Source organism: Rhamphochromis sp. 'chilingali' (genome assembly GCF_963969265.1).
Source record: "Rhamphochromis sp. 'chilingali' genome assembly, chromosome: 9".
In the NCBI taxonomy this organism is placed as follows: domain Eukaryota; kingdom Metazoa; phylum Chordata; class Actinopteri; order Cichliformes; family Cichlidae; genus Rhamphochromis; species Rhamphochromis sp. 'chilingali'.
The window spans coordinates 18,710,126-18,731,843 of record NC_137936.1 but is presented as its reverse complement, the minus strand read 5'-3'; the positions used below and the strand labels follow the sequence as shown (position 1 = coordinate 18,731,843).

The 21,718-nt window shown below is 40.3% G+C and overlaps 3 protein-coding genes across 3 annotated transcripts; 2 read left to right on the top strand and 1 right to left on the bottom strand.

Moving 5' to 3' along the window:
* Positions 1-877: 877 nt before the first annotated feature.
* sec61a1a (SEC61 translocon subunit alpha 1a) lies at positions 878-13,044 on the top strand. The gene is made up of 12 exons (XM_080892308.1): positions 878-989; positions 1,636-1,703; positions 1,848-1,913; positions 2,182-2,260; positions 2,344-2,475; positions 2,585-2,694; positions 9,350-9,503; positions 9,637-9,797; positions 9,914-10,111; positions 10,519-10,710; positions 10,802-10,878; positions 11,953-13,044. Exons 1-12 carry the CDS (start codon positions 983-985, stop codon positions 12,137-12,139), a joined length of 1,431 nt encoding a protein of 476 aa, XP_080748434.1. The 5' UTR covers positions 878-982; the 3' UTR covers positions 12,140-13,044.
* Positions 3,571-6,671, bottom strand: LOC308402205 (uncharacterized protein). Its single transcript, XM_080890892.1, has 2 exons — positions 5,939-6,671; positions 3,571-5,908 (listed from the first exon to the last, which is right to left on the bottom strand). Exons 1-2 carry the CDS (start codon positions 6,377-6,379, stop codon positions 4,019-4,021), a joined length of 2,331 nt encoding a protein of 776 aa, XP_080747018.1. The 5' UTR covers positions 6,380-6,671; the 3' UTR covers positions 3,571-4,018.
* A 3,010-nt stretch (positions 13,045-16,054) lies between the features above and the next one.
* On the top strand, positions 16,055-21,643 carry chchd4b (coiled-coil-helix-coiled-coil-helix domain containing 4b). The gene is made up of 3 exons (XM_080892322.1): positions 16,055-16,280; positions 20,143-20,241; positions 20,321-21,643. The coding sequence occupies exons 1-3, from the start codon at positions 16,259-16,261 to the stop codon at positions 20,641-20,643; spliced, it is 444 nt and encodes a 147-aa protein (XP_080748448.1). The 5' UTR covers positions 16,055-16,258; the 3' UTR covers positions 20,644-21,643.
* Positions 21,644-21,718: the final 75 nt, after the last annotated feature.

Genomic DNA, 21,718 nt, shown 5'->3' with positions numbered 1-21,718 from the left:
AATGGAGCTCAAACACCTCTGCGGTTTTGAAGAAGGCCCAACAGCGTCTCCACTTTCTGAGAATCCTCAGAAAAATGGACCTGAAGAAGGAGCTGCTGACCGTCTTCTACCACTGCTTCACTGAAAGTCTTTAACCAAAGAATCAAAAATGCAAAGGAAAGAGACAATGCAACTAGCATCTATTTAAAAAAACATTTTCTTCCTCATCACATCAAGATTTATTTCCTGAACTGAACTGTTACACGTGAAAATATGCATAAACATGCTTATTTATTCCCATTATTGTTGCAATTACTCACTGTCAGCAGATTAGACATGTCCAACTGGTTGGTTACAAGCCTGGCTGGTTATGCCAGAGGAAAAAGGTCAAAGCCAAGATGTTGTCTAACGTTTTTTGTTGTTGTAACGTTTTCCAACTTTTCCAACAACTCCACTAAAATGGCAATAAAATCTGACACGATTGTACACTTGTTACTTCAACCAAGCTGCGGCACAGTGCGCCAGGTTACAAAAATCGAGAGGTGCTGGACTGCCCAGTGGACAGGACACAAGACGTGACATCAGAATCAGCGCGCATGACACAGGCAACAAATTCATTTGACTGCACTCTGCAATCTATTGACATCAAGTGGCGATATTTTACGATTTGTAACTTTAACTGCAGTAGTAGCAGCTGAAAAATATTGTCCCTCTGTTTCTTTGGGACTGTCAGGCTCCGGGGTTGTTTGCTTTACACAAGTATGTCAAAAATTAAAGTAGGTCTATTAAAATGTAGCTTTTCATATTTGTTCTTCGTTTCTTTGTATTGCAACTGTGATATGTGATGTTCAGTTAAAAGGTCGCTGTCTCTTTAAATCGCTGGTCTTCGTGTCTGTAGTGATGACGTGTCGCCTCCTTTTCCTCCCGGTGGCTCAGTTACTCAGGCTCAAGCTGGTCTCATTTCCACTGTGAAGAACCGTACAAAGAGACCAGTTGGGACATCATGGGCAGTAAGTTTCACTTTGGCACATGATTTTTAAGACTGTGATCTGCAAAAAACGAGGAGCAAAACTGAAACAGTGTTTTATGTGTTTTTGACAACTTAGTTAGCTAACGGTAACTAGCAACTGGCGTTGATCGCATGCAGCTAGCATTTAGTCGCTAGCTTCCTGGTTGATAAATGGTTTTTTCCCTGTTATGAAAATATTTCTAATGAGAAGTAGTTGTAGGGTTTAGCTTAATAACTAGGTGATATTTTGGCAAACTAGTTTTCTAGTCTGTAGATATCCTTTAAAAGCGATACGGTGAGTGGCTTAATTTCGAGACCTTTACGCTAACTTGTTAGCCACTCATTCAAAGACATTGACAGTCTAGTGATGACGACGCATAAGACGCTCTGTTTTTTGTGAGTCCGCTGTTCCTGTTTCCTGCCTTGCATTACTAGAAACATGTAGGTTGTAGAGGTACTGTAAAGATCTGACATAACAACAGGAAACTGATTTTTTTTTCAAAGCTTTGCTTTACTCCAGGTACATTGTTGGTACATTCACATTTGTCTGTAAAGTCCGCCCCCCATTCATTACCACGTCCCGCTGATGATAACCAGATATGATCACCTTTTTACTCATGTTTGTTTCTTTGTTTGTTTGTTTTCAGTCAAATTCTTGGAGGTGATAAAGCCTTTCTGTGCTGTGCTGCCAGAGATCCAAAAACCCGAAAGAAAGGTATGTGTGTTTTTAAATACCTCCCCTTTGTTTTCATAGTTCTAAATAAACAATTAGCAATCAGTAAGCTTTATATTGTGTTTGCTTTAATTTTTTTACCCCCCTCCCCTCGTTTTAAACTTATTACATTTGCTCAACCATTAGATCCAGTTCAGAGAGAAGGTGTTATGGACTGCTATCACTCTTTTCATCTTTCTGGTGTGCTGCCAGGTGAGTCTCACTGTTGTTTAGTTTGTGTATTTACATTTTTATTATGTTTTTAATAGGGGAAAAAACCTCAACAGCTTAAATAAGTAAAAAAAAACTTAGCATAAATTATTACAATGTTATTATTACATTAAGTTGTCTGTTACAGGAATGTTTCTTACATAATAGTCAAAGTATCAAGCTGAAGTCAGTGAATTCAGGGGACACACAATTATAACACTTCATGCAGCCAATTAAGACTCGACTGTAAATGCAATATGTTGCTTTTCAGATTCCCCTGTTTGGCATAATGTCCTCAGACTCTGCAGATCCTTTCTACTGGATGAGAGTCATTCTGGCCTCAAACAGAGGTATATACTTTTTAATATATTTGTGTATAAGTTAGATATATGTCTGCTGTTTTCTGGGGTCTAACTTGAACATTTTCTTCTAGGTACTTTGATGGAGCTGGGTATCTCGCCAATTGTCACCTCAGGCCTGATCATGCAGCTGCTTGCTGGAGCTAAGATCATCGAAGTTGGAGACACTCCAAAGGACAGAGCGCTTTTTAATGGAGCACAAAAATGTATGTAATCTCTGCTCAGGTGCTGGTTTGAAGTAGTTTGAAATTGCCTATCAAGACTTTAGGGTCTCTGACCTCTGATTTTTTTTATTTATTTATTTATTTTCTTCAGTGTTTGGCATGATCATCACCATTGGACAGGCTATTGTGTATGTGATGACTGGCATGTACGGAGATCCGTCAGAGATGGGTGCAGGGATCTGTCTGCTGATCATCATTCAGGTGAGAACAGGATGAATATCTGCAAACATACCTGAACTGTGTAATGTCAGGACATGTAGGGCTGCTCGATTATGGCAAAAATGATAATCACGATTATTTTCACTGAAATTGAGATCACGATTATTTGACGATATTTATTTAACCCTTTAAGACCTACCATAGAACCAAGTCCGCCAGAGCTTATATTATTTTTTTTGTACATGCTGTAGTGCCATTTGTGGGAGCATTTCAAGTTGCTATACATCAATACAACTGTTATAGCCCATATTTTAATAATATGTATGCATTAAGTCCATAGTAACTACATTAATTGCAAACAAGTGCAATAAACTACAAAAATATTGAAAATCGTTTTTGTTTTGTTTACATATATTTCTACTTGGAGAAATTTAAGAGGTTTATCCCTCAAAACTTTAAATACAAAAAAGTTGCAAAAAATTGTTACGTTCTGGTCCCGGCAAGTAAATAAACGTAACAAATAGTTTGCCCCACTCACTTCCCACCCACGCACAAACCCCAACAACGACACCTTTTTTAAGTATTTAAGCAGCCATTTATTTTCATCAGCAGTGAGCAATGCCAAAACAATAAACAAAACTCCCTATAAAACAATCCCTAGTCTTCCCTACACCAAAATAAAAAGAAGCCAAAACAAAAGACAAGTCACTTACCTAACTATCTAATGAAAACAGGAGAAAACTTGTTCAACAAAAGAAAACGGCTTCTCACGCCTACTAGGCTGCGACAGTGAAAGTTATACAGCAAAGGAACAAAAAAGTGACCGCCACTGGTTAACTTATTTACAATTATTTACATGGCAAGGCTAGAGGTACACGTGAATACTCCAGCCTGCACTACAAGGACACAACACACAACTCTGTGACCGAGTCAACGGGGTTCCAAACAGCACTCCCAGGTGACTGTCATCCGGACGTTAAGTACTGGAGGTGGTCCATCAATTATCCAGTCGGAAGGTGTGTAGAGACTCCACCCAGATACCTAGCAGCCACGCCCAGGTGTCCACCTCCTAGGAGAGAAAAAAGGGAAAATACCGCCACCATCCTCCGGTGGGAGGCACAACACCAACAAACACATCACTGGGTCATAACAGTTTCCCCCACCCAAAAAAAATCAAACATCCAACCCCACACAAAGATGTTTGATTTACGACCTAGAGAGGGCATCAGCCATAACATTCTCTAAGCTCTTATATATCGGATCTCAATGTTGAAATCCTGTAGGAGTAAGGACCAACGCATGAGGCGCTGGTTGCTGTTTTAGAAATGTTCTAGAAAAGAAACAGACTGGGTGGTCAATGCCATTTTCATCCTCCTGCACGAGCACTGCACCCGCCCCCAAAACACTGGCGTCCACCTCTGAATCCTTGGCCCCTCAGGAACCGCCCAGGGACACCAAAAGTCTCCAGATTGCGCTTTCGCTCCTCTGCCCACGTCAGTCTGAGCCCATTATCAGATGAGATGTTGTCAAAGAAAAACTTTGCTTTGTCATAGTAGCACTTTGGACCAAAATGATCCTCCCCTGAACTCAGCTGCAACCCCTCCTTTTCCCTTCCCTCAGAATTCCCATCTTTTAGATTCAGCCCCTCCTGTAACTTCTTCTCAAGCGCCTCCTTAATGAATTGCGCGTTGGAGGAATCAAAATCAAAGTCTGTGTCAAATTTAAGGGTGGGAGATGGAGCATTAGCCACCATCAGCTGGCCTCTTCTGCGGTCCCTATGCCGTCGAGGTCCTTGTCTTTTTCTAGCAGGTGGCCTGGTTTCAGCATTTTGCTGCTGACTGTCCTGAAAAGTGAATCTACTTGGGTCTGATTGCATGGTGGCTTCAGCGACCCTTGTGGTTTGAATATTTGTTCTTCTCGTCCCCTTGGGCTGCCTCCTATTCTGCTGCTGCTGTTGCTGGGATCCACTCGCACCTCTCCTCTGCCTAAATGTCTTTACACTGACGGTTTGAACAGCCTTTGATGTGGCACGATCGAAACCACTGTTATCTGTAAGTGGTATATCGACTACTTCTGGCGACGGAAAAACTGTGCCGCCAGCTAGATCGTTTCCCAAGATGATGTCAATACCTGCAACCGGTAACTGGGGTCGCACCCCAAGCTTAACCTCACCAGACAAAAACTGAGACGAAAGCTGCACCAAGTGTAAAGGAACCCGTATTACACACATCCTAACTCCCCAGGCTAACACATCCGCCCCACAACAGGATTGAGCTGAAAACGGTAAGACCCCCTCACGAATGAGCGACTGTTTCGCACCAGTGTCTCGCAAAATACTGACAGGAGTCCGCCGATCTTCTCCTATCAAGGAAACAAAGCCGTTTGACACAAACGGCTTAAACTCCTTATCTACTTTATCATTTTCGGGTGCCATCACCTCCCCCCAAGTAGGAGAGTTTGTCTGTAGAAGGTTTATTGGGGAAGGAGATGTACCCTCCCTGGTCATTTCTTTTCCCTTCAGAGCAGGGCAAACCGCAATAAGGTGTCCCTGCTCATGGCAAAAAAAACACACGCGGTTCTCAATGGATGAGGGGATGGCACGGCGGGTGCCCCTTGGAGACCATCTGGGCGGGCTACTGGAAGACGGAAAACTGTGAGCAGGAACCGAAAACACCACTTTGTGTGTCAACACAAACTCATCAGCCCGTATAGCAGCAGCGGCGAGAGTCGTAACCTTCTGTTCGTTTAAGTAGGTTACCACAGTGTCTGGTAGTTGATTTTTAAACTCTTCTAACGTCACCAACTCACGCAGGTCTTCCAAGGTTTTTACTTCTGTAGCATGACACCACTTATCAAACAGAGTTTTCTTTTCTCTGGCAAACTCCACATAGGTCTGGTTGGCGGATTTTTTCCCATCCCTAAATCTCTGCCTGTAAGCCTCTGGCACAAGCTCGTAAGCGCGTAGGACAGCAGCCTTCACCATATCATAGTCAAAACTGTCCTCCAGAGAAAGAGCGGTGCATACCTCTTGAGCTTTCCCCACCAATCTACATTGGAGTAAAAGAGACCACACATCCTTTGGCCAGTGCAGCGCACCTGCGATACGTTCAAACACTGTGAAATACGAATCCACCTCAGTTTCCCGAAACGCCGGCACCATTTTGATGTGTTTACTCACATCAAAGCCACCACCTGGCATCGGGGCCGGTGGCTGCGGAGATGGCGACTGCGGGGATGATGACTCCGGGGAGGGTACCTGCGGGGATGATGACTCCGGAGAGGGTACCTGCGGGGATGGTGACTGCGGGGCTAACCGAGGTACAGGAGGGCTGGCAGACACAGAGGCTCCCCTCTCTACCTCCAGAGCCCTGATCCTCAAGTGCATAGCGTCCACCTCCAACTGCTGTTTCTTTAGCTCCACCTCCTTAATGCGCAGCGTTAACTGCAGCTCCTCCACAGAAGGGCTAGGCGGAAAAGGGAGATTTTTCAGTGGGGCAGAAACACCAGCAACAGCCCCCAGCTCAACCCCCCCTGCAGGACCCGGCTCACCAAACAACCCCCTGTCCGTCAACTGGACACACAGGAGCTCCCTAAGCTCTTTCTTCTTCGCAGTCAACGGCACAGTCACATCAAAGAATTCAGCAACAAGCAAGAGGTCAGCCTTTTTACACCTGTCCAACTTCTCCGCAGACGGGCTCAGAGTGAAGTCCTCCAACTTAAACTCCATCCTAACACACACACACCCCCCCACACAAGAAAAAACCGCCAACCAAGAAAACAAGCCACAAAAAGAACACAAAAGAGACGAGCCCCCAATATGTTACGTTCTGGTCCCGGCAAGTAAATAAACGTAACAAATAGTTTGCCCCACTCACTTCCCACCCACGCACAAACCCCAACAACGACACCTTTTTTAAGTATTTAAGCAGCCATTTATTTTCATCAGCAGTGAGCAATGCCAAAACAATAAACAAAACTCCCTATAAAACAATCCCTAGTCTTCCCTACACCAAAATAAAAAGAAGCCAAAACAAAAGACAAGTCACTTACCTAACTATCTAATGAAAACAGGAGAAAACTTGTTCAACAAAAGAAAACGGCTTCTCACGCCTACTAGGCTGCGACAGTGAAAGTTATACAGCAAAGGAACAAAAAAGTGACCGCCACTGGTTAACTTATTTACAATTATTTACATGGCAAGGCTAGAGGTACACGTGAATACTCCAGCCTGCACTACAAGGACACAACACACAACTCTGTGACCGAGTCAACGGGGTTCCAAACAGCACTCCCAGGTGACTGTCATCCGGACGTTAAGTACTGGAGGTGGTCCATCAATTATCCAGTCGGAAGGTGTGTAGAGACTCCACCCAGATACCTAGCAGCCACGCCCAGGTGTCCACCTCCTAGGAGAGAAAAAAGGGAAAATACCGCCACCATCCTCCGGTGGGAGGCACAACACCAACAAACACATCACTGGGTCATAACAAAATAGTTTACAACAACAGGAAATTTATTTTGAGTGTCTTCATAGTTTTATTTTGGAGATACAGCAATTTTTATATACTGCAGGAAAAACAAAAAAAACAATCCTATGATGCAAATTTGCAAAGAAAACAGCATGTGCATCAAAATAAACTATTTCCAGCTGTGCAATTCGAGTTCTAAGCATCCCAGCAACTATTCAGAAAAGTATAGAGTCAAACATGACTTATAAAAACACTAGTATAAGTATAGTATAGTATAGTTTTTTACTTAAGGCCTACAAGTAAAAAACTACATTTTCCGCAAAAATGACATCACTTCCGGTTTCGGGCAGGAAATGCGATAGTTCGAGTTGACGTCTTTTTCAAAGTGGGAAGTGTTAGGAACAGCTGATGGATCGGCAAAGCGTGTTTCTGAAATATTATGTTTTTGTTCCTGCAAGCGCTTTTTATGCAATTTTTGCAAAGCTTTATGTGGAAGGAAACCGTGACCGAGGACAAGCTGATGGCATAAGATGTAAGTACAACTCCTCCGGTTTCATATGCAAAACAAATTATTGCGCTAGCTTAGCGGTTCAGGTTCTACAGGGATTTAAAAATAGTTACGCAAAACGGAGTGTGCTGCTCTGACCGGCTTTAAAGGGTTAACAATAACAATGTATTGAATAATGACTTTAAAAAATAATATAAAATAGTGTACAAATACTGATAACAGTGCAAATGTTTGCAATATAAGAAATAAATGAAAAATGTAAACATCTATGTTTAGTCAACTTTGCAGTGTTGCTCTGTGGTGCAGCTACTACATCGTAACAAAGTTTACACACAGTCTACTTGATCCACGTCTAACTCCGCCAACCCATAATGTTTCCACACCACTGAAGTTTTTTTTTTTAACCTCTTTTCAACCAACGGCAGTCACTCTCCTCTCCAAATAACTTCTGCTTAGCTTTCCGAGCTTCCCTCGGGTCCTCTTAATTGTTGTGACGCGTGTTCGAAATGGAGAGCGGTGCGCTTGACTTACCACACGGAGCAGCGCGAGAGTAAAGCATGAGGGAGGGTCTAATAATCGGCTCAGTCATTTTTAATGATCGTTGAAAGCCCAGATCGTAATCGTGATTAAAATTCGATTAATTGAGCAGCCCTAAGGACATGTATATAAATATAAATTAAATAAATTGTTTTATTAATTAATTATTAATTGTTTGGTTCCTCAGCGTTTCCAACAATGTTGTTTTTGTTTTTATGAACGTTATTATTACAGACATGTCCCTTACACTGGCATTACTGTTTATTCAATGTCATTCTTATTAAACTTAATGTTGACATCACAATTAAAGAAGTGCACGAGGCGCATTTCAGAGAGAGGTTTCATTAGTTACTCTGTCAAATACAGGGTAACTAAGTACAAGGTCTGGTTCAGCATTCATATTAGAGTTGTGTGATTAGTAGTTGATTATACAGCAATACAAAATTCTAATCTCTTTACAAAAGGCTGAGGCAATGGAGATTTTTTTTTCCAGCTTGTCTTTTCCCAAAGCCTTGTCTGCTACCTTTTCATAAACACTCAAAGAATACCAGTGAAAACCCTTTGATTAAAATCAGCCTTTTTTAAATTGTTATTAGTTGGTAATAGTTTTAAACCTGTGAGCATAAATATACTCCCAAGGAGATGTTACTTTCACGCTCTCAACCTAAAGCACACATACGCTGTACTTTCTGTTACTGAGATGACGCTACTGGTACTTTAAAGAACTCTTTGGGCTAGGAAACATAATTAAATTTCAGTTATTTTCAGCTTTATTTATCATTTAGGGTAACTGTTATACTCATTGATGACGTAACAACAGGTATAGATGCAGTAATTTTCAAAAAAAATGAATCAATTGAAATCATTTCTTTTTCATTTATTCTGCTCAGCTCACAACCTGCTGGGGTTGTGAGCTGAGGGGGTTTTGCTGTCACCACAGCTTCTTATAATCTTGTGAATGTGAGAACGAAGTGGAGTAAAATTTTTGAATGTATCCCATCTGCTGTCAGTATTATTTTTTTTATTAATCTTTCATTCCACAAGCCTACATAATTTTTTATTAATTTTAAATGTAAAAACAGAAGACGTAATGTGTTTGTTGGAGTCGATACTCAAAACTTTCCAAACATGGCAAATCTCCATAGCAATCTCATATGACTCGAACTGTTACGTTTCTCTCTAGCTGTTTGTGGCTGGGCTGATTGTGCTGCTGCTGGATGAGTTGCTCCAAAAGGGCTATGGTCTTGGTTCAGGCATTTCCTTGTTCATTGCTACCAACATCTGTGAAACAATTGTGTGGAAGGCCTTCAGTCCCACTACTGTGAACACTGGAAGAGGTAAGGAACCAATAATTGGTTTTTACAAAGTGATTTTTTTTTTAATTAAATAATAATTTAAAAAAACCATGTTGCATTTTTGCAATCCAAAACGAGGTTTCTAATTTGAGAGGGTTTTTTTCTGTGTTTCCAGGCACGGAGTTTGAGGGTGCGATCATTGCTCTTTTCCATTTGCTTGCCACAAGGACTGACAAAGTGCGTGCTCTGAGAGAGGCCTTCTACAGACAGAACCTGCCCAACCTCATGAACCTGATTGCTACAGTCTTTGTTTTTGCTGTAGTGATATACTTTCAGGTCGGTTGCTTTTCTTTTCTTTTGTCTGACTTCACACTAACCCACTTGAGATTTAAAACGTGTATTTAAAAAAATAAAAATAAATCAGTGTGATGAATTAATCTCTTCTCTCACAGGGATTCAGGGTGGATCTGCCAATCAAGTCAGCTCGTTACCGTGGACAGTACAACACCTACCCCATCAAGCTCTTTTATACTTCCAACATTCCCATCATCCTGCAGTCTGCATTGGTCTCCAACTTGTATGTGATCTCCCAGATGCTCTCCACGCGCTTCAGTGGCAATTTCCTGGTTAATCTGCTCGGAACGTGGTCTGTGAGTACATGTTTGTGTTTTATAGATTCTTCAGTTCAGTTTGTTAGTGTGTTGACCTGCAAAATGCCTTATTTAAAGTGCAAAAAGACCCAACACCTAACAACCCAAAAATAAATGCCTCTGCTAATGGTTTGGCGATCCATCTTCTTTATAAAAACTACCTCCTCTCAAACAGTCAGTTTTGTTTTGTTTTTTAACCATATTTTTCTAACTACACAAGCTGCATTTATGTAAGCTTACCATGACATTCACACCTGTGTGCCAGGACAAGCCTATTCTTGGATATTTTTGGTTATTGATAAAAGGAAACAAAATAAAATTGTGGAAAGATTGTACCGGAGTCTGACAACTCATTATCATGTTAACATTAGTGACTGATGGAGTACGTTTTGTTCCCGTTTTCCCAGGACACATCGTCTGGTGGCCCGGCCCGTGCTTACCCAGTCGGGGGACTCTGCTACTACTTCTCTCCACCTGAATCATTTGGCTCCGTTCTGGAGGACCCAGTCCACGCAGTAATCTACATCATCTTCATGCTTGGTTCATGTGCCTTTTTCTCCAAAACCTGGATTGAAGTATCAGGCTCCTCTGCAAAAGATGTAAGTTATTACTGCTTTCTAGTAGGTTGTGTTATGACATTGTTTCAAGAAAACTCGTTCTTAGAGCTCTATTCCATTTCCTGTCATGCAGGTTGCAAAACAGCTGAAGGAGCAGCAGATGGTGATGAGGGGACACAGAGAGACCTCAATGGTCCATGAGCTTAACAGGTAAAATACAAGATCTGTTACACCTGTTGACCTTCTAGATTTTCGCCAGCTTCCCAAAATATACAGAACAATTTTGTGTTTCAAGTGTTTGTTATGCAATGCTCTGGTTCAGGAGGTTATGTCATGAGTTCATCCAGACACAGCCTCCATATAACTGCTTTTCACATTTCCTACATATAAATAATGCCAACCCACACTTTTTGCTAAACTGCTCTTTTAAGCACTACTTAGTTAAGTGAGTGTACACTTCTCAAAAATGTAAGGGAACATGATCATCAGTGTATAACACAAAGTCAGGGATAGGAAGCATGAACGTCTGTCTTTCACATGCTCACATGAGGTGAACTTCCTTCCTTTCATCACTGAAGAAAATAGGGCGCCAGTGGCGAACCTGCCAGCTCTGGTTTTCTCTGGGGGAATGCCAGTCAAACTGCATGGTGCCAGTCTGTTGGCACAGGTTCCACTAAAGGATTGCGGCCTTTGTGTAACACTTGTCGAGTCTGTATCTGACACTTTAGTTGGAATAATGCACATGGAGGGTTGGGGGGTAGGTCGTTTTGTAGGGCTCTGGCAGTGCTGGAGCAGATACAGCTCCTATTGCTGAATTGATGATCTTCTCCTACTATTTCCTCCACACTCTTGAGACTGTGGTAGGTGCAGCGGCACTTTTCAATGTGCCATCCAGGAAGAGCTGGAACTTGAATTGTCTCATGTTGCCAGCAGTGAACAAAAAAGACACTAGTAAAAACTCTGTGAAAGGTTTTGGTGACTACAATCATTCCCTTTTGGAGGAATTATTATTGTTGTCTCCAGTGCATTTGTTGTCACTTTCATTTACACCACAGTAGATGAAATGAGTTCACAATGGCTTGTGCTTTCTAAATTGACAGGGTGATATTTATTAATTTTAACTGACTTTGTGTCTTTATGTTAAACTGATTGCGTATTCCCTTTCTTTCTTCTTCTTTTTTCTTAAGCCGTATATGTGAATGCTATCATCCTTACTACAGATTGCATTTTCAACAAAAAAACACAGGGTGTGTAATTTCCTTAATTTCTCTGTTTTCATTTTAGATACATTCCCACTGCTGCTGCCTTTGGTGGACTGTGTATCGGTGGTTTGTCAGTGATGGCAGACTTCCTTGGAGCCATTGGCTCTGGCACTGGTATCCTGCTGGCCGTCACCATTATCTACCAGTACTTTGAAATATTTGTGAAAGAACAGAGTGAAGTAGGGAGCTTTGAAGGCCTATTCTTCTAGCCATCGTGCTCTTGCTTTTGACCCAACTTTTTTTAGCACCACAAAACCCGCGTTTATTTTACAGCCATGAGAAGCCCCTGCATCATCGGCACTGCAATTTTTTTAGGACGTTTGAGGAACCTTCAGGAGTCTCCGCTGAAATCGGGTACTGTGAGGTGCTGGGACAATATGCTGACTCTTCACTCCATTTGTTTTCCCCACAGACCTTCCAAAATGATGCAAAGAAAGACATTTGGCTGTGCTTTATCCATGTTTCTACCTGATTAAACGTGATTAAAGCTTCCTATATTCATCTATAGGCTTCCTGCAGGAGTCCCTCCCCCCTTCTGGACTGACAAATGCTTTGGTATGCAGGCATACTTGATTTGGATGGTGACGGTCATCTGTCTTCAGTGTGCTTAGTGTTATCTCCTACTTTTACTTTCAGCTTTATTTAATTTTTTTTTTTTAGTTAACCTGCCAGTCAGTTAATGGTGTAAACCAGGAGGTGAACTGTCAGAGTCGAGGAGTGTGTATGTTTCTGATCGGGACACTGCACTGAAGTGTTTATTGGGTCAGGGTCCTCCGAGAAGAAGAGATGGAGCTCACATTGGGTTCCAACCTCTGGGAAACATTCAAAACTCATTTTTAATTTAAGGCATTCCCGGGGAGCTTCAGTATTAAATGACAGCTTTCATTGACTCTTGTTACCCACATCATGCAGTCTTATGTCTTGTTTTGTTTTTAGTTGTCTGCTTTGTGTACTTTCAATAATAACTTTTCCAAACAGACTGTACATAGGCCATATATTAAATAACTTGGATTTGTCTTAAGTGTAAGATAAAGTCTTTGAATATGTAAAAATAATTGCATTTCAGAACAAACTTGTACAAAAAACATTCTCAATAAAACATTTTGTGGAAAAAGACTGACTTTTAACTATTTGCTTGGGATGTCCTTTTTATACAACAGGTGAATCTGGGGAGGTTTTTGTGATGTTTATGTCACCACAATATTGTGGATTTAGTTCCCATATTTTGGTGTATTTGTTAACAAATGATGGCTTTACTGTCTGGTGGTTTACAGATCAGCCCGCAGGACCCTGTCAGAATTAAACCTGTGGTTTCAGTTTGAGTTTCTGGTCTTTGCACATAAACCGCCAAAGTATTACACAAAGAGGAAAACAGACAGTATAAAAACATGATGAAATAATGTGGTTTTGTTAGAGAATAATACTAAGTAGGACATTCAAGTGCCTGCAAAGCTTTACATCGGACTTTGATATTTGTAAGACGTAGATAAGTCCGATTTTGAACAATTGTTCAAAAAGAAATTTTAAGGTTTTTTTTTGAAAGTGTGCTTCCATAAGAATTGATTATAGATGTCATTAAATTAAGAAACTTGAACTAATCCTGCTTTAGCATAACAGCGGTTTAAGAAAAATGGTGTTATCTCGGGTTTGGTTCGCTAAGCTGCTTAAGGCAATATTCAAATGACTGCGCACCAACCTTGTTGCACCAACATCCATGCCATTTTCAAAGTCATTTTCATCACAGTTCTTCTCCATTTCGATACTTGGTTTGAACGTCTGCATGTCATCTTGACCTTCCACCTTCTCTCCAGTTCTTCTAATGTTTCCTGGTTTTCCTTTTGCTTTTCTCGCAGGGCTTTGTTTTTCTCCTGCAGTTCTTCGTTTGCCTCATGCATGTCCTTGTTTCTTTGTTGTTATTTGTGATAGATGGCTTTTAACTCTTCATGTCTCTTCTGTAATTCTTGAAATAAAGACTGTATGTCTTTGAGATTTTTCTCCTGTCGTTGCTTTTACTCTTGCATTTTGGTGTTTGCGTAATGGACTTTGCTGTAGAGTGCTTGTAATTGGGTGTTTTTGGTCACCACTTCTTGGATTTGGCTCTATTTCTCTGCATATCTTCTCAAGCTGCTCTTTCTCTTCCTTGAGTTCAGTGTTTTTGTCCTTTATTAATACTCACAACTCTGTATTTTATGTTTCAAAGTCTTAAAGAATATACTGCATCTCTCTCTGGGTTTCTGGAGTTTTTCCTTCTCTTTTAGCAGGTCTGAGTTTTCTTTGAGTTCTTTATCGAATATTTCTTGTAATGCTTCCATTTTCTTTCTGTGTCTTTGAGTTTGCACTGCATCTGTTGGTGAACTGCTTCCTATTGTTCCTTCTTCTAAAGCATTTGCATATTTCTTTGGAGTGCTTTATCGAACACGCAAACCTTCATTATTTTTCTCTGATACTTGAAGTTTGCACATAGTCTCTTGGTGTATAGCTCCTGTTTCTCCTTTCTCTTTAAGCATTTCAGTATTCAGTATTAATTCTCACTGCTTAGTAAAACATTATGTGTAAACCTTCGGTGACTTGAAGCTTGCTCTGGAGCTTTTGCTGAATTGCTTCCATGTCTTGAAGTTTGCCCTGTATTTGTTTGCACATTGCTTCATTTGCTCCTTGTCTTTCAACATTTCTGTGTTTCGTCTCAGTGCTTCATTAAACATTACGTGTAAGCGTTCATTATTTTTTTCCGTGATGTGAAGCTTGTACAGCATCTGATGATGTAATGCTTCCATGGTTTGGAGCCTGCACAGCATGTGCTGGTGGATAACCTCCTGCTGTTCTTTCTTTTTAACCACTTCTGTATTTCTTTTCAACACTTTACCAAACATTACGCACAAACTTCCATTATTTTTCTCAGTAACCTGAAGCTTGCACTGCATCTGCTGGTGTATTGCTTCCAAATCTTGAAGCTTAGACTTCATTTGTTGGTGTATTGAGTCCTGCTGTTCCTTTTCTTTCAGCATTTTTATTTTTCGATGGAGTGCTTCATCAAACTTTGTTTGCAACCCTTCATTTTTTTTCTCAACATGCATTGTTTTCACATCGTGGAGCTTACGTTGCATCTCCTGGTGTATTGCTTCCTGTTGTTCCTTCTCTTTCAGCATTTGTGCATTCAGCATTTTTATGACATTTGCGACTAAAAATTTTTATTTGTCTGGGTTTTTTTTTCTTTTATTCAATTTGCATCAACATTACACATAAATTTAAATGAAATATAATCTAATATAAATTAGTTAACTTAAAAAAAATTAAAATAAAATAAATAAAAGTCTATACCACAGCTTTGATTGTGGGAGAAGTATAACGTATTTGCTAAGCATTAAAGATCTGAAAAAGTTATTTTGACAAAGGAAGTGATTTGTTGGACACAGGGCATCAGTTATTCAATAGATATTTCAGATATTTCCTCTTTTTCCCCATTAAAGAGGAATTGAGCAATGGTGAATGCTAATGCAGTAATTTGTTCATTAATTTTTTTGTAATGATCTTTAATTAGTAGTATGATTTTTAATTTTGTACAATGTATTATTCAGGAACAGCAGGTGTTTGGTTTGGGCAAAGCAAATGGATTTCTTTTTTAATTAGATACCAGAATAACTGGTATTACGACTGGCCATCCCTGTATTGTTCATGTCATGCGTGAAACAGTTTGCTGAATTATATTTTTCCCTCAGTGTGCATTAACACCTGTGATTATAACTCACAATATATTTACTCCAAAAATAAACATTTTTTGAAAGCTCTTTTTGTAATCTCTATTTTATCATTTTATATTGATTACACACTCATATGTTTAACATATGAGTGTGTAATTAACATTAAAAAAGTAGAAGATGTAATATTGTCTCTTCATTCCCTTATTTTCAGTGACGTTAATTGATTTGTAATACAACCGAACTTTAGGGACAAAAGCTTTAATGTGTACCAAACTACCTGTAATTACTTGAATAATATTCAATAATTAAGCGCATAACATTTTATGTAATTTCGCAGAAATAAAGTGTGGTCCAAACACAAGATGAAGAGGATATTTCTATTACGAACTCCAGGAGGCAGCAACGCGCACCGTGGCGTAAACGATCCCAGCAACACTTTCGGAGAAGAAGAGTAACCACGTTCTGGCAAGGATAGTTGTGAAACAGCTTCCGAAGGATGGATTAAAACCTGCGATGCTGTGATATTTGCGTTTGTTGCATTGTGTGTCAGTAAAAGGCGCAACCATCAGTGAACTGCCATCTGTTTCAAGGAGTCAAGAGGAGGAAGTTAATGTGCTTCGGCGTGAAGAGATGAGTTCGGTCAGACAGGAAGGTAAGCATGCTGTGATAGCCGGTGTTCCAGATCTACTGGCGTTTAGATCAACTGGCGTTGGTCGAACAGATGTGTGGCAGTCTTGCGTTTCAGGAGCTGCTACCGACAAACCAGCAAAAAAACGCCAAATGTGTCACCTGTGACACTTGTGAGGTTGTCTCAAACACACTCCGTCAGTCTTGATGCTGTTGAACAACAAAATGTTTAAAAATGTGGCGAGTTTACCTGGTGATATCCTCATGCGTGACGCGATCGCGAAAACAGCAAACAAGTAACACCACGCCGTTGTTGTTCACAGGACAGCAAGAGTAAACGATCGGGAGACTCTTGTCGTCGTTATCGTTCCCCTCGCACGGTTTATTTCTCCGAATTCAGCGTTTTTGCTTCACAACTACAGCGTGCAGTTTACTTTGTGCACTAACATGGAGTCGAGTCAACCAGCGCCACCTCTGGCCAAGTGCCACAGCCTACAGCCAGATCAACCTGTGACACACATCTGCACCACGTTTGAATTCGTGTCATGCACATTTGTACCTTTCAATTGTGTCTGTTTGTGCGTCATGCAAATAAACCTTTGAAATGAATGAAATGATATCATGTATTTATTATCAGCCTACATTTGTACAAAATGCCAAATGACATACACATAAGAATCACCATCCTGATATCAATACTTTTGCCCATACGAAAAATGTCGTGAACACACTAATATTTCACCAGTGTTGTAACATCACATGTCGTTAGCGTAGTCTGTCTGTGTCTTCCCTCTGCAAACAAACATGTTAGAGTTGGTTGTGATATACAGTCTGCATAAGTGTGGTCAATCTAATAAACATTTATAAGGAGATGGCAGTTACTGTGAATGTACAGCAGTTACACAGTGATTAGTAATAAACAGTCAGACAATGACCCTGACAATCTCATTCAATCTTGCAGACTGAATGCACCTTCTGTGGAAAGTGATACCACACGGTGTGTGTGGACTTCCCCTGTGCAGAAGGCGACTACAAATGTTGTGGGTGCTAAATAAACAGAAACAAATGATCCCTGTTGTCTTTGCTTACTGATTGTTTTCAGTGTTGACAATCCACATTGCTGGCATTGCATCTTTCAACATGTTTGTGGGTAGATTTGGATGTACCAGGGGTAAGTGCAGCCACTCAGCCTCTACTCAATGTGATCATAGCAGCAGGTGCAGATGTGTCACAAGTTAATCTAGTAGTGGCCTATGGTCATGTGTTAGTGGTGGGAACAGTCATATCCACTCACTCTCACTGGCTGTTTATTACTAATCACTGTGTAACTGCTGTGAATTCACAGTAACTGCCGTCTCCTTACAAATCTTCATTAGATTAACCACACTTATACAGACTGTATATAACTCCAGCCATGTTGATGAATTGCCTATATTGGCTGGAAATATTCATTTTCAGGGAAAAGACACAGACAGACGATGCTTACAGGATGTGATGTGACAACACTAATGAAATATTGATGTGTCATATTTGTCCAAGGTGTATTTCATTGTTATGGAAAAAGAGAATATTAAAATCATGATGACCAATTGGAGTGGTGATTTCTATGACTTTGTACAAAATTCCAAATTATATACACAAATGTAGGCCAATAAGGAATATATGATATCATTTCATTCTTTCCAAAGGTTTATTTGCATGACGCACAAACAGACACAATTGAAAGGTACAAATGTGCATGACACGAATTCAAACGTGGTGCAGATGTGTGTCACAGGTTGATCTGGCTGTAGGCTGTGGCACTTGGCCAGAGGTGGCGCTGGTTGACTCGACTCCATGTTAGTGCACAAAGTAAACTGCTCGCTGTAGTTGTGAAGCAAAAACGCTGAATTCGGAGAAATAAACCGTGCGAGGGGAACGATAACGACGACAAGAGTCTCCCGATCGTTTACTCTTGCTGTCCCGTGAACAACAACGGCGTGGTGTTACTTGTTTGCTGTTTTCGCGATCGCGTCACGCACGAGGATATCACCAGGTAAACTCGCCACATTTTTAAACATTTTGTTGTTCAACAGCATCAAGACTGACGGAGTGTGTTTGAGACAACCTCACAAGTGTCACAGATGACACATTTGGCTTTTCTTTGCTGGTTTGTCGGTAGGAGCTCCTGAAACGCAAGACTGCCACACATCTGTTCGACCAACGCCAGTTGATCTAAACGCCAGTAGATCTGGAACACCGGCTAACTTTTCTGCAAAGCTACTCTCTAAAGCTTAGTTGAGTCTGAATGAAAAATGAATCTTGGTGTAATAATAAGGTGGATTAAGAAGCTCCCTCATAGGATCTGAGCTAGGACAGTTATCCTGAGAGGGCAACAGTGCCTGCCACCTGTGGCCGTCAGAGTTTAACCTTGACCAGAACGTGCTACAGTCCACCAGGCCTGCAACATACCGTAATTATTAAAGTGACTAATATTAGCACGTTAGAAAGTCACTTCTAGTCTAGTTATAGTTTAAGGTGTGTGTGAAAGTATTTGGACTGTCATGGTAGTAGATTAAGTAATTCGTCACACCAAGTGTGGTTTTAAGATGCTTTTACACTACACAGCCCTTATTGGCTATGCTGTAGATTAAGTTTAGTTATTTAGTGGGGGGAAAGTGCCTATAATAAATAATGAACTACAGCTGAATTCGTAATGTATAAGCTATGATTACGTGGCTTATTAATCCTTAGTTAATGTTTCAGAGAACAGGGAGAGTGCACACTCGTTCTTGGAGATAAGAGTTTATAATCACACATAATAATAATAATTATCATCACACAAATATGTTTCATTTAAAGGTGGGAAGAGAACATTCTTTATTATATAACTGTGTATAATCACAACTGTTAAACGCTCGTAACTACCTTTTCTATTTATCAGTATTAAATTTATGTGAACTTAACTAAATGAAACTAGCTTATTGCAAGCTTGTTTGTGCATGCAACGGAGTGGCAGGAAACTTTGCACACTCACTGAAATGGCAGCTCAGGTGCCTTTATGATATAATGACCCCTCTTCATGTCTCTGTTTTAATCAAAGTCAGTTTAATCTCTTTTATGTTTATTCACTTACAAGGGAGGAAAAGCAGTACAGAGTAATAGTGTATGCGAGTGCTTGCCAGGGCAGTCCCGCTGAGCCTGTTTTATACATTTCCCCATTCATATCAACCAGTAAACACGTACTGTGGGAACAGATGTGTGTCAGAGAAAACAGTTTCATTGTATAGCGTGCTAGAACACAATGCTGATGGAACTTGAATAACAGATAGCAGAGAAGACACATCACAGATTGGGAGAAGGACAGACAGACAGAGATTTTCTCAGCTTACCCCGGAAGAGTGTTTATCTTCGTCTTCATGTTTTTGCTGTGTCTATGGGGTTTTCTCTGTATACTTCGGAAGACTCAATGCCAGATAAAGCTCTTAAGTCCTTGGAAAAAAATCCTGGGATTTAGTTTGAAGTGCTTTGAGTGATAACTTCAAATAATCTTTTATTGGCTGTTAAACGATTCAAAGAAAATTGTATAAAACACCAACAAACAAAACACAAAAAAGAAAGAAAGCAGCAAATCTTCACTTCAGAGAGTCTGTTAAGAATTGCTGAGCATTGTTTTAAGTGCGTTAACAAAATAATAACTCCACCAATCATCTCCTGTGGAAGCTCGTTTCATAAGTAAGCCGGCATTTCATGTTATCTCGTAAAAATTCCATTTAATAAGTGGAAATTTTGAGATGTTCAATTCAAAATTTTGACTTATATATGGCCAAAAAAAACCCCCCAACGACAGGAAAAAGTTTTGATACCTTCCTGATGATTTATTTAAAATGCTCTATTTCACACAACAGGTAAAGACACGATCATCTTTGCCACCAAAGAGGATCATGCAGCACCCAGCACTGCGGAGCTCGTGGAGGAAGACCCCAATGACCCATTTGAGGAGAGAGGTGAGAAACGGTAAAGAAAGCTTTGGTGAAGTTGCACAATTACAAGTTATTTATTCTGTATTCTCCTCTCTCGTCCCAGGCTTAATTCTTCCCAATGGGGAGATTAATTGGAACTGCCCCTGCCTGGGTGGGATGGCCAGTGGTCCCTGTGGGACTGAATTTAAGGACGCCTTCTCTTGTTTCCACTATAGTAAGGAGGAGGTGAAGGGCTCTGACTGCCTGGAGCAGTTCAGGTCTATGCAGGAGTGCATGCAGCGTTACCCAGAGCTCTATCCACAAGAAGATGACAAATCACCCAGCGACACCCCAAAAGACTCTGAATCCACAGATGCGCTGGATGAAAGCTCAACATCTGCCTCAGATCAGGACTCTGATACCAAACAGGCCAACACAGAGAGCTAATAATGAGTCTCCGCAGCAACAGTGACGCTCAGTATCCATACATGACATAATTAATCATCCCTTTATTGAGCAAAAATAATGCAGAGATATTTTTTCATTATTTGTCATTAGTTTATTTTTACTATCGACAGTTTTTTTTCATAGCTCATTTGTAAATGATCAGAAATGGCTGTTATGCTTTGGGCTGTGTGGAAGCTGGATAGACAAAGTGAGGAAACACGCAGCACAGATTACAGATTATTATGAGTTAATTTAAAGTAATTTGATTGGCTGGATGGAAGCAAACTTAATATCAAAAAGTATTTAAGATTTTCCCTCCACTGGTTTCTGATTTGTCCTTAAAGGAAAATGGCTACAGAGCAGATACTGTTTGCATGCTGTAGCAGATAAAACTTTTATTTCAGTTTCATTTACAAACTTTGCCAGCAAAGCGATTTAATGCACAAAAGAAAAAAAGGTTTGTGAAGTTGTTTAATCCTGCCACTGTGCTCATCCATAATGGTTGTAAATAATCTTCAGCTGAGTGCTAATTAAGGACCAAGCTTCCTACACCCACACAGTGCACTGTGTGTATACGTTTGGCTCTTTTTCTTCGTGTCTCAGGATGAACATTTGTCTGCTGTGTGATTAACCATCAGAGAGTGTAAACAGTATATTGTCTTAATTTTCTGTCTTTTACATTGTTACACAAATGTTACTTATATCAAATTTGTCTCAAAAGTTTATGTTAGTAACATTATTGAAAAGTTGCCAGCTTTACAAGGTATGAAGCACAAACTGAGGAAATGACTACAACTTGTTTTTGTTTATGAGCTGTTTATTTGTGTCTTTGCACTCTCTGTCCAGTAAGACTGCATTTTTTTTTTATAACCAGACCTGAAAAATTTACCTCATCTAAGCTGAAATGAACCGTGTGTGTGCCGCACAGGAGTGACTGACTTGACTTGAAGTGGATATGACAATATTGTTAAAAGTTTTATAATAAAATCAATTACAAATCTCTGGTTTGTGAGATATTGTTGACTGTACACATCGTATTGCAGGTTTACATCATTAACGATGGGAAAATGAACAA